Source organism: Erpetoichthys calabaricus, chromosome 7 (assembly GCF_900747795.2).
Source record: "Erpetoichthys calabaricus chromosome 7, fErpCal1.3, whole genome shotgun sequence".
In the NCBI taxonomy this organism is placed as follows: domain Eukaryota; kingdom Metazoa; phylum Chordata; class Cladistia; order Polypteriformes; family Polypteridae; genus Erpetoichthys; species Erpetoichthys calabaricus.
The window spans coordinates 145475298-145488866 of NC_041400.2; the positions used below are offsets into that span (position 1 = coordinate 145475298).

A 13569-nucleotide genomic window follows, 5' to 3' on the forward strand; every position below is an offset into this window, starting at 1 on the left:
GCTGTTTACAGTGAAAAGCACTATTGTTTTATGTCATTATGCAGTAGAATCCAGGCATATAAGAACTCTCAGTGCTCCTGATCTAACACAGTGTTACAGTGACAAGATCTCACTATTTCATTAAAGGCTTTCACTCCAACAGGACATCATTGTTATATTTCCTACCTCACGTCTATAGGCATTGGAATGGAGGAAGTTCTATTTGACTAGGCTCGTGTTACATTTTTTAGTGTTATGCAGGAACAGTTTCAATACTTCTGTAAGCTTTCTTTGTTTGCCAGTCTCATTCAGCAAATAAAAAGATTAATCAGAACTGGGCTTGTGCTGCAAACTTAGCAACCATTATCAACAAAGATTGATAAAAAACACAAACCACTGCTGATTATCAGTACTGCTCCGAATGGAACTACACATTATCTATACTCCCTATAAACCCTAAATGAAATGCTAAGAAAAAATAGAAACTTTGAATGGGATGAATAGGTTCTTAAAACAGGCCTTTCTTCACTACTATTTAGAAATTCTCAGAAGACTATAGAAATGCTGAGAACATCAAGGAAAAAAGTGACATTCGCGGACCAGCTGGCGTCCAGTGAGTATAAAAATATGTCTTATCTGTGTTACTTTCAGGTTGTTTGCTGCTGTTTTACTAGAACTATTAAAGTAAATATTGTTTTATAAGTGTGCGAAATTCCTCCACATGGCACAGTTACACAGTGTTAATTTGGAGTTTGATTGTCACCAAGCTTAAGGTTTTACTGATTCAATATTTTAACTCAACCCTTTATTGTCCCATATAGGGACATTTACTTTGTGCATCAACAAAATTTGCTTAGACATAGGTTTTAAATATACAAAGAAACGGATGAAATACAGTATATGAAAATAAACAAAGTCAGTGCTTTATGTTCAAGTTGAACATTTAAAATGAATTTGGTGTGGGAACAATGTATATGAACTCCAATATCCATACCTAAATTAAACAGGCATACATACACATGCAAGTACACATACTGAATAACTGTACAACCATCTATACAATGGTGATTATCAGTCTGCTAAGTCACTGATGGGTTTGTGTTCCAGTTTCCTGTTCTCACTCAACAGCCTAATTGCTGAGGGCATAAATGATCTCTCATAAGTGGAAGTTTTTATTTGACATTGTAAGAAACTGTTTAGCGCCACAGAGCTGAAATTAAATTTGCAATGTAGTGGGTGTTTGGGATCATCTAGGATTTGATAGTTTTTTGTTTTTTTAAAGAACCAGTCCTTCGTATAGCTGTTGCATTGATTTATGTTTCACCTCAGTGACCCTACTCACAGCTTTAATCAGACACTGACTTTTGGGGTGCGCATGTTGCCAAAGACTTAAATTAAGCTAAAGGTTTTCTGACACATGAACTTTGCAAAGTCTTTTTGAGTTGTGGCAATCCAAGGAATTTATGAAAACATTGTTTTCTGCCAAAAAAATTCTGAATATACAGTATAGCATAGAAGTAATTGCGTAAAAGTTTAGAGAAAATTACCAGATGATGCTCATGTGATTTTGTTAACGCTTTGTCAGTAGAAAGTGACATACTGTGCTTGGCTGACTGTATTGCTCTTCAATTGTTTTGTGTTCATTTAATTATGATAAAAAAGTAGCCAGTGTCTGAAAGTGCTTTCACCAATAGTTTACTTAATCACTAAAATGTTTGACATCTTAGTACTATTTACTTCATTGTATACACTGTAATATATACAACAGCTCAAGTGAAGTGTCTTTATATAATGCCTTGTAACTCATTAAATGTTATGAACATTCTTTACATAGTAGGGTTAAAGTATAAATATTTTCTCTAGGTATACACATGCAACCCAAACTAATGTGCAATGACTCGCCAACCTGTCTGCAGGAATTAACCAGAGCACACAGAGAAACTCCACTTGGATACTGGGAAAATGCCCCATCTCCATGAAGATGACGGCCCACTTGACATTTGAAGAAATAAATTGTCTTTTTCAATCAAAATTTTATAATAATTGTTCTGGTATGGTGCTTGCATTTCTGTTACTTCTTTAAGTAACTTAGGCAGACTGGTGTCTCTAAATTTACCCAGTATAAGTAAGGCTGGCAGTTTAGTTCTCACTGCCTTTACAGTCTCCATGATGGGCTCATTTTGTAATTGCTACATTTATTACTGCTAGCAAGCTTCCTAAAGCTCTTTGGAAATACATTTGTTTGCGTAGTTATTTTTGTATTTATTTTTTAGCGAGAGAAATAAATACATCGTCAAAAATGGGGCACCGTAAAGTTCTTCAGTCTTATCTCCCTGTGATTTTGAAATGGCTCTCTGGGTTTCCACTTTCCTACAGAGTTTTAAAGAAGAATGGTGTGTTAACCACTGAACAAATTGGAGAAATTGAGGTGAGGTTACTAGATATATTTAATAACTAATCTGAGCTGGTGTCATTTTCATGGGACATTTAATAAATATGTTTCTTGTTTGGCGCAGTGGGTAGCGCTGCTGCCTCGCAGTTAGGAGACCCGGGTTCGCTTCCCGGGTCCTCCCTGCGTGGAGTTTGCATGTTCTCCCTGTGTCTGTGTGCGTTTCCACCGAGTACTCCGGTTTCCTCCCACAGTCCAAAGACATGCAGGTTAGGTGCATTGGCGATTCTAAATTGTCCCTAGTGTGTGGGTGTGTGTGTGTGTGTATGTGCGCTCTGCCCGGGATTAGTTTCCTGCCTTTCGCCCTGTGTTGGCTGTGATTGACTCCAGCAGACCCTCGTGACCCTGTAGTTAGGATATAGCAGGTTGGATAATGGATGGATGGATGGATGTTTCTTGTTGGTATATTGAGAAGAATAAAATTAATGATGGCAACATTTTCCAAATAAAAGCATCAATTTACTAGGAATAAGGGACAATATAACATATATAACTAATTAATAACATTTTAGAATAAACATTTATATTGGGGAGAAGGACTCCTTTCCCTCTTTACTACTCTCAAAGTTGTAATCTGACTGTTGGCCTTCCTCTCTTTCTCATGGGTGAGACTTGAATAGAATTTCGTTTTGTTAAGTTTGATTTGATTGTATGGAACGTTACATGCTTTTAATAAGTTAAATTAAAGATGAAAAAGGAATAAGTGACAATATGAAACACAAGCTTAACAGAATGTGGTTTACATATGAGACACACTTGATATTGTGACTACCAGAGCGCATTCATCAAACCACATGACTGGACAGCAGACTATTTTGGTTTCTTTTAAGTAATAGCTCATCTGACACCAAAAGTTCTGTTCGTCCTGACAATGCTTCTCTACCTTTCATGTCTAACGATGAACTGTCCCTCCAAGTTGCTTGTCTCCTTTTTTTATAACACCAGGCAGAAGAATGACTGGAAGAGGTGTCAAATAATAATTCTCTTGTCTCATTTTGTAACATATTATGATCTCTGGCCTGGTTGGCATGTCTAGGGCTTTAGCCTTCATGAGTATAGTATGCCCCCGAGCATATTTTTTTTCTACTCTGTGCAAAAGGATCCAGAACAAACTATGAAAAGAACATAACATAACCTTCTCAATTACATTTATTCCAAATCAGAGTGACAGTGATGTCAATGGCTTTACCAGCAACACTTGGTATAAGGCAGGAAGCATTCCTGAGCAATGTTGTCTTTTGTCTGTTCTCCAGGAATTGTATGTCTGAGAAGCCATTGGCAACAAGCATATCTGGGAGGATTGGCAGTTAATTTTGAATCCTCCGTTGATTTGTTATAGAGGGAGTTGGACAGCATACAGGCTTTGGCAGATTTTTGGCAGATGAAATTTAATGTCAGTAAATGTAAGGTATTTATACATAGGAAGTAAAAATGTTAGATCTGAATACACAATGGGAGGTCTGAAAATCAAGAGTACACTTTATGAGAAGGACTTAGGAGTCATAGTGGACTTGACACTGTCAACAGCCAGACAGTGTTCAGAAGCCTTTAAGCAGGCAACCAGAATGTTAGGTTATATAGCACTATGTGTGGAGTACAAGTCCAAGGAGGTTATGCTCAAGGTTTATAATGCACTGGTGAGGCTTCATCTGGAGTACTGTGTGCAGTTTTGTTCTCCTGGCCACAAAAAGGACATAGCAGCGCTAGAAAAAATCCAGAGAAGAGCGACTAGGCTGATTCCTGGGCTACAGGGCATGAATTATGAGGAAAGAATTAAAGAGCTGTGCCTTTTCAATTTAAGAAAAAGAAGATTAAGAGGAGACATGACTGAAGTGTTTAAAATTATGAAGAGAATTAGTCCACTGGATTTAGACTGTTGCTTTAAAATGAGTTCATCATGAACACAGGGACACAGTTGTTAACTTGTTAAGGTAAATTTCATGCAAACATTAGGAAGTTTTTCTTTATACAGAGAACCACAAACACATTGAATGAGTTACCAAGTAGTGTGGTAGACAGTAAGACTTTAGGGACTTTCAAAGCTCGACTTGATGTTAATATAAGAGAATTAAGTGGACAGGACTGGCAAGATTTACCTTAAAGATAGGGTGAGAAGCTCAGTCATCCGGGAGGGGCTCAGAGTAGAGCCGTTGCTCCTCCGCATCGAGAGGAGTCAGATGAGGTTGCTCAGGCATCTGATCAGGATGCCTCCTGGATGCCTCCCTGGTGAGGTGTTCCGGGCACGTCCAACCTGGAGGAGGCCCCAGGGAAGACCCAGGACATGCTGGAGGGACTATGTCTCCCGACTGGCCTGGCAGCGCCTTAGGATTCTCCCAGAAGAGCTAGAAGAAGTGGCCGGAGAGAGGGAAGTCTGGGCATCTCTGCTCAAGCTGCTGCCCCCGCGACCCAACCTCGGATAAGCGGAAGAAGATGGATGGATGGATGGATGGATGGATGGATGGATGGATGGACGGACTGGCAAGCTTTGTTCGGCTGAATGGCTTGTTACTTATCTGGATTGTTCTAATGTTTATCAGCAACCATTTTGACTTATGTTTCCACAGCTAGAGGACACTTCAGAGCACAAAGTAGTAAAGCTGCTTGAAATTATTCAAAATGTTGAGCCTCAGGTTTTTGACTCTTTCTGCCATAGTCTTGGAGAAATGGGATTTTTGTATTTAGCTCAGACTCTACAGAGTGCAGTGAAGGAAAAAGGATTGCCATCTTCACCAGGTACGTAGAACTTATTCATCTTTAATGAAGCAGTCTTTTCTTACACATATTTGAATTATACCTTTCATAACCACTCTTAACTATCAACTTTGAATGCTGATATTATAAATGTATGCCATTATCCATTGTGTCATTTACTCCTTTGCTTAAAACCCCATACAGTTAAAAGTGGCTTAAAATTCAGGTCATTTATCTGAATAACACGGGGACAAAATCTGGACAAGACCATCTTCTCTCATTTAGTTCTTGAATACAGTTCACTCATTTTTAATCTTGTGTCTTCTAATCAAGACTGTGGCAATTTGGGTTTATCACAACAGTATTGGAAGACATCCTGGACAGAGAACTAATTCTTTGTAGTGTTCACAGATTAAGCATGAGCCAATTTAGAGGCACCATTTTTGGCCATGTGTGGAGGAACTATGGGTATCTTAAGAAAACTCACAATGATACATGCAGACCATGCAAAGCTAATACAGATAATTACCCGGCCAGATTTTCATCTCACGGTCTCTTGAGCTGTGAGTAGTTGTGCTAAGTTTAGGGTTCACTAAAATGTTATCCAAGTTTCATTGCAGAGCCAAGGGCTTTGGAGGAGGTTCTTTCTTAATGATTTTAATTAAATGGGGTATCTGCATTAATGCAGTTTGGCACTGATGTCTCACAGTTTCAGAGACCTGTGCTCAATTCCTAGCTGAGTCACTGCTCATATGGGGTTTTTACAATCTTTGTGTGTGTGTGTGTGTTTTTCCCAGGTAATGTTTCCTTCCCAGATATTTTCAGGTGAAGTTTAAAAGAAAACTTCAATTGCCTGTGAATTCATTAATAAAGCTGGTCCAGAACTGGTTTGCTTGTTGCTGTCAAAAGAGGCTACACCCCAAAAATACCCTTTTCTGGAGTAAATTAATCCAGAAAATGAATAAAACAACAAAATTGTATGTCATTTATGTACTCATCCTACTGAATCTTTAGAGATCATCCTTTGTTGACTCTTTCACATTTTATTTTTTCAGGCAAATATACCGAACCGAAAAACATTGTGAAGAATGTGGTTCCACTTTGCCTATATGACACAGCAGTGAAAGAGGAAACCCGAATGATCAACCAGAAAATTCAGTACATAAATAAAGAATACAGTAAAAGGTAGGGGCATGTCATTTTGTGTTTCTTTTTAATGGCTCATGTCCCTGCCACTCTGAAAACCTCCACTATCAATCATAAAAATGAAGACACTTTCAAAGAAGGAAAAGATCCTTTTTTTTTTTACAAAGTGTTGACTCCATGATGCAAATGATCTGTCTTCGCCTTTGTAGTGTTAAGGTGATGCAGGCCTGTGTTGGAACTTTGAAGACATTCTATAAGTGAACCGCAAGCATCCATCCAATTTATAACCAGGACATAAAGTTAAGGGTCAGGAAGGAAATCTTGCACACAACCACAACTATGCATATAGGACTTTGGAATGTGGGAGGAAACTGCTTGTAGCAAGTAAGAATTGAGGCAAGTTTCAAACAAAGTGGCTTATTTGGCTTGTGTACACCAAGAAAGAAATGAGCTATCCCATTTGCTGATACAAAATGAAATTCATGTAGTGTTTCAATGCTTCGAAGTGCAAAGCATATCTTCCTGTTAATTGTGTACTTCATTAACAGAAACACTATCACCAAAACACGCAGCAGGATAGGCATAAAGTGTACTCCATGGCTAAATAAGAATCTGCCAGTGGCACACTTGTGTCATTCATTTGGTTTTTGTAGGCAAACAAATGTTTATTACTATACCCATTAAAAGCATATATCACATATTTGAATGGTATGTTGGCGAATGTAATACAGTTTTCTCAGTAACAATGAGTTTGAGTCAGTTTGACTCATCTGTTAAATATTACACTTTATTAAGTGTTTTTTTAACCCACTAATGATACAAATACAAATTATACTATGGCAAATGTTACAAACCTTAGCAGAGTGATTCACTGACAAACCAGATTTTAAAACCTTGTTATAATAAAAACAGCTTTAAAGAGTTTGTTTAAAAGAAAATATCCTGAAGTATTTTGGAATTCACTAATTCAAGTTCAGCCGTACAGCTTTAATAATGGTTGAATGTTAATTTTCAATATTGATTTTAACTAGTTTTTTTAGGTTACTAGAGAGAAAATGTCAGAGAATAAAGTTTGCACATGGTAATATAAATCAGGTAGTCCATGATTATGTTATTCTTTATAAGCCCTATGCTGAAATCACCAAGCATAGAGTTTCCGGGCACATTTTAACCATGCTGGATTGTATGTGGATTGCGTGCTGCTGCTGTACATACAGTATCTATAGGACATTGTGTCTTAGAACAGTAGGCTCTTATTATAAATCTTGAAATGAATTTAGAGTGTCTTTACTAAAGATTTTGTGAACTATATCTATCCTTCTTTTCACATAACACACTCTGCCATCTTACTTGTACAACTCTACTAACAGCTTACTGTCCCAAACTGGAGTCAGTCGAGTAGATCCAGTAATCCCTGCAACTGATGTATTTTTAACCATAACCTTTGTAAAAGATGATAAGTAGGAAATTATATTTTGGACTTATCAAATGTGCCTGCTTCAGGCGCTTCTAGGAGAGTGTGATATCTTATAGCTTGCTGTAATATTTTCACAGTAGAATTTCTTTTTATTTAAACACTTCTATTCTTCCAGATGCTGGGATAAAGCTGCCAAAAAGTATAGGTGTACATTGTACAGAACAGTTGCTAAGTGCCACTCTGCAGGCTTTAACATTAACAAAAAGTATACGCTGTGAGAATCACAAAGCTAGAATTAATGGCAGGCCTGCTACTATATGAAAAGAAAAGTGCTATATAAATATAATAATAATAATAACAATAATAATTCATTACATGTCAGGCCAGTGCACAAGGACAAATAACTTGGTTTAAGGAGCACAAACGATGAATGTCTGAGCAATAGAAAAATGTAATATGGCCTAATGAGGATCTTTCTCTCCTACATGTGGATGGTTTTATGTTTAGAGAAAGCCATCTTCAAACATAACTGAACCTTTATTGGAAATTCTGGAGCTCTGAGAATTTGTGGGATGCCATCTTATTTATCCCTTAAATGGAGGCCCTTCTTCTTGAAGAATGGTGCAATATCACTCTACACAAAGCATGACAGCATTCCAAGAAGGAATAATGATGTACTGAAGTCAAATGGTGGTCTCACACCTTCTTAGGTCGTTGGTATTAATATATTGGTATTTGTTTCTGTTATTGTGTCCACTCCTTATATATAGGGTTTAATTAGAAACCTGTTCCAGTGAAAACTACCATTTTGAACTGTTATATGTTGAAAAGGTGCCTTGTGTATTGTGAACAGCCTTTGTAAAATAGCAAAAATATAACAATGTAGCCTTGAGAACAAAGGCTTTGAAATGCTGATACAAAAGAAATGTTTATTGATTGTAGCATAGAGTGCAGTCCTATCATCCTAGCAGAATTATTGCAAGGGTTATGTTATTCCATGCTTATCCTGAAGATTGTAAAACTTATTTACTGTGATGCCTAATGTGTCCAACTAGGTTAAAAGACCTTGAAGAAGAGCTAATCTTGGTTGAAGAAGAGCGTGATGAGATGTTACGAGAAATGCATAAAAGGAAACAGCAAAATGAAGAGCTGCGAGGTCTCAATTTGGAGTTGCGAACCTTAGTGCACAGTCTACAACGCTCCATCTTGGATCACATTACCATAAAGAATGTGGGATATGGTATCAAGATAATGCCTCGATCGTGACTTTGATCCAATTACAAAAACAATTTGGGTTTGCTTTTCAACTGAATAATAGAAATAAAATACACCATTGTTGAAATCAGCTTTCTGAGACAAAACGCAGAGACCATTCAGTCCATCAAGCTTATTTGGCTAATAGTTAAATTGTTATAATATCTCTTCTTGACACATTTTAAAAGTCACCCAGCCTTCCACTTCAACTACATGACTGAATAATTTCTTTCAGATTGCCACCATACTTTGTGTGAAGAAGTGCTTTCGTGCTATAAGTTTAAATGCACTTCCTCTTCCCATTGGTGGCTTTGAACTGGTGGGTCGCTATCGAATTGAAAGATCTGTGGTGGATCAACTTTATCAATGTCTTAGAGAATTGTGAAGGCCCAGACTAGATCTCCTCATGTCCGTCTCTGCTTAGCACTAAAAAGGTTTAATTTCCTTGGCCTGTTACAGTAGAACATGCCCTTTTGTCCTGGGATGCACCTGGTTGCTGTCCACTCCACAACTCCTAGTACCACTATGTCTTTTTATAGCATGGAAACCAAAACTGCACACGATAATATAGATGTGGTCTCACTAGTGCAATATACATCTTCAGCATAATGTCCTTTAAATTATACTAAACACTTTTAACAATAAAATCTAATATTATATTTGCCTTAGTAATTGCACATTCTTCAAATTGCCTATACAGTAAGATTGTGGTATCCGTGTAAACCCCTAAATGCTTTTGAAAGTTTACTTCCAGCTGGTCAGCATTGCCCACCTTGTATTTATAATTACCTTTCCTTTTGCCTATGTGTAGCACTTTTTTTGCATTAAATTACATTTTCCACGTGTTTATACAATTCTGATGATTGTCCAGAATTAATTTTTTTTTCATTTGTCTATTCAGCATTTGGTGATACTCCAATTTTAGTTTAAGTATTGATTTGGCTGTGCTGCATTACCACAAAAAAACATGCAAAGCCATAAATATGTACATTATAACAAGGTTCAACATTTTTTAAAAATAATGCTTTCTGAAGGTAAAGTATAGACGATTGGAATGAAACTACATTACATTAGTAAAAACTGATGCTTTTAAAGGCTCAGCGTGAAAGGATGGAATGCGGTTGTACTGCTGAAGACAAGATATGAGCGCATCATTAACGATGACTCAAGATTGTATTATTACAGAAAAGGCTGCAAAGCCGTGACAGCGTGGTTGGCTATGTACAGTGCATCCGGAAAGTATTCACAGCGCATCACTATTTCCACATTTTGTTATGTTACAGCCTTATTCCAAAATTGATTAAATTCATTTTTTTCCTCAGAATTCTACACTCAACACTCCATAATGACAAAGTGAAAAAAGTTTACTTGAGATTTTTACAAATTTATTAAAAACTAGCAAAATACCTGCGCTTCGCAGCGGAGAAGTAGTGTGTTAAAGATGTTATGAAAAAGTAAAGGAAACATTTTAAAAATAACGTAACATGATTGTCAATGTAATTGTGTTGTCATTGTTATGAGTGTTGCTGTCATATATATATATACATACATATACACATATATTATATAGCAAAATACCCGCGCTTCGCAGCAGAGAAGTAGTGTGTTAAAGAGGTTATGAAAAAAAAAGGAAACATTTTAAAAATAACGTAACATGATTGTCAATGTAATTGTGTTGTCATTGTTATGAGTGTTGCTGTGTTTTATATATATAAAATACACACACACACATATAAACATATATATACATATACATATACACATATATATACATATCTACATATATATATATATATATATATATATATATATATACATATACACATCCATATATCAACATATATATACACATATATACACAAACACACGGTTTATGGGTGATGATTGTTTTACTCTTTTTATCTTTATTTTATTTTATTGTAGAATCAACTCGTATCTGCGCACAGCAGGGCAGCCGTGGGCGGATGCGTATGGTGTATTCACTCCATGTTATCGTGCATTGCGCTGTCAGTGGTATTTTGATAAAAGAATTTGAAGAACATATAAGAAGCGTATAAATTATGAAACAGTAAAACATTAACATTTAAGAAGTAAAGTTACATTAAGTACTACTGCAGTGCCTTCGGGTATACCTCATTTTTTGTTTGCCCATTACATGCTTAAATGTATACATTTTTTGGTGCACCAACCCGAGAACACGCGACATAGAACCGAGCGTGGGAGAAGCATGGATTTTAAACACGCGTTCAGTTCCTCTGCTGGTCTCCCTCGTGGAATAACTGGTAATGTTTGACTAAAATGTATAGCGAGTAAAACGACATTACCTCCTATTTTTTTTTTTACGATCTCTGAGATCTTGCTTTTTTCGGTTCAAGGCTTCATAAGCTCTTTTATGTTGTATGGTGTACTTATCCCAAACCATCATCTTTGAATGTTGCAAGACTTTCGCCTTGTATGTAGATCGGGGTAATTACATTCATTGCATTCCTAGTCAGAATGACAATGTGATTGTATGGGTGGTTACCTGCCACTGTAGGGTTGCCACCCGTCCTTTAAAATACGGAATCGTGCCGCGTTTGAGAATGAAATTGCGCGTCCCGTTTTGAATCAATAGTGGACGGGATTTATCCCGTATTTTTTTTATCATTTTTTTTTTAAAGCAGCGTCTCATGCAAATCATCCGACACGTATTTTATGAAGATGCCTCCTTTCCTACTTTTGATTGGGTAATACTTGATGTCATCGTTAGTTTGATTGGTGTTTTTAACTGTCCAGTGAGGAGGGCGTGTCTTTTAAGTAGAGTGTGCAAAGTGTTGGCACTGAGATGTGGCGTCAGCGCCATAGTTGAAGCCCCTAACGTTGTGGTCAGCAAGTCGGCTAACATCCGCCATGTGCCGTCTTTCAGTTGCGAGAAGCAGATCATAGAATGGTTGAAACTGTTGCCCCTAACGTTGCGCCACGGCGTGTGGTTCGTTAATACCTTGTGTCTTCTCATTAAACTTTAATCTCAAGAATATGTTATTGCAATCCGCAGCGGGAGCGTTTCTATAAACTTAATTTAAACTTACGTTTTACACCGTGCTTTGTTTCCCTTATGAACATGCTTGTATGCTTAACTCGCTCCGTTCTCAATTGTTTAATCAATTTTTTGCTGTTCGCTGTTTGCGGGTCTTCCTCCATTTCCCCCTACTTCGTTCTTTTATCTCGCGAATATGTTATTGCAATCCTTAACGGGAGCGTTTCAATAAACTGATTGAAAATAGTTTTGCATTTACCTTTTTAGTAAAAGGCGAGCTTTTAAGCCTGAGAAATCACCCCGTAAATGCACACGTTTAATTGGACATGTGTTAATATGTGTGGTTACACAGTATTAAAAGACAGTGAACAACGTCAGTTACCTTTGTTCCCGCGTTTGATAAAAGGTGAGCTTTTAAGCCTGAGAAATCACCCCGTAAATGCACACGTTTAATTGCACATGTGTTAATATGTATGCTTACACAGTATTAAAAGACAGTCAAAAATTAACGTCATTTACCTTCGTTCCCGCGTGTGACTCGTGCTGTAAATGTCTTCCTTGTTTTTAGTTCACGTGATTACGTAGGAGGCGTGATGACGCGATACGTGACTCCGCCTCCTCCATTACAGTGTATGGACAAAAAATATGTTCCAGTTATGACCATTATGCTTTGAATTTCGAAATGAAACCTGCCTAACTTTTGTAAGTAAGCTGTAAGGAATGAGCCTGCCAAATTTCAGCCTTCTACCTACACGGGAAGTTGGAGAATTAGTGATGAGTGAGTCAGTGAGTGAGTGAGTCAGTCAGTCAGTGAGGGCTTTGCCTTTTATTAGTATAGATAAAAAAATTGAGAAAGCACATGTACATAAGTATTCACAGCCTTTGCCATGAAGCTCAAAATTGAGCTTAGGTGCATCCTGTTTCCCCTGATCATCCTTGAGATGTTTCTGCAGCTTAATTGGAGTCCACCTGTAGTAAATTCAGTTGATTGGACATGATGTGGAAAGGCACACACCTGTCTATATAAGGTCCCACAGTTAACAGTTCATGTCAGAGCACAAACCAAGCATGAAGTCAAAGGAATTGTCTCGAGGCACAAATCTGGGGAAGGTTACAGAAAAATTTCTGCTGCTTTGAAGGTCCCAATGAGCACAGTGGCCTCCATCATCCGTAAGTGGAAGAAGTTTGAAACCACCAGGACTCTACCTAGAGCTGGCCGGCCATCTAAACTGAGCGATCGGGGGAGAAGGGCCTTAGTCAGGGAGGTGACCAAGAACCCGATGGTCACTCTGTCAGAGCTCCAGAGGTCCTCTGTGGAGAGAGGAGAACCTTCCAGAAGGACAACCATCTCTGCAGCAATCCACCAATCAGGCCTGTATGGTAGAGTGGCCAGACGGAAGCCTCTCCTTAGTAAAAGGCACATGGCAGCCCGCCTGGAGTTTGCCAAAAGGCACCTGAAGGACTCTCAGACCATGAGAAAGAAAATTCTCTGGTCTGATGAGACTAAGATTGAACTCTTTGGTGTGAATGCCAGGTGTCATGTTTGGAGGAAACCAGGTACCGCTCATCACCAGGCCAATACTATCCCTACTGTGAAGCATGGTGGTGGCAGCATCA

General features: G+C 37.9%; 1 protein-coding gene across 1 annotated transcript; it reads left to right on the forward strand.

The window, feature by feature from the left end:
* Positions 1–343: 343 nt before the first annotated feature.
* Positions 344–9595, forward strand: LOC114654745 (uncharacterized). Its single transcript, XM_028805506.2, has 5 exons — positions 344–592; positions 2253–2407; positions 4993–5161; positions 6175–6304; positions 8738–9595. Exons 1-5 carry the CDS (start codon positions 541–543, stop codon positions 8946–8948), a joined length of 717 nt encoding a protein of 238 aa, XP_028661339.1. The 5' UTR covers positions 344–540; the 3' UTR covers positions 8949–9595.
* The last annotated feature ends 3974 nt before the right edge of the window (positions 9596–13569 follow it).

Excerpts from the sequence above, each read along its gene's own strand:
- LOC114654745 (XM_028805506.2), top strand. The coding sequence starts at position 541 with ATGCTGAGAACATCAAGGAAAAAAGTGACATTCGCGGACCAGCTGGCG. Across the intron at positions 593-2,252 it reads CGCGGACCAGCTGGCGTCCA|CGAGAGAAATAAATACATCG; the intron begins GTGAGTATAAAA and ends TTTATTTTTTAG. Across the intron at positions 6,305-8,737 it reads AATAAAGAATACAGTAAAAG|GTTAAAAGACCTTGAAGAAG; the intron begins GTAGGGGCATGT and ends GTGTCCAACTAG.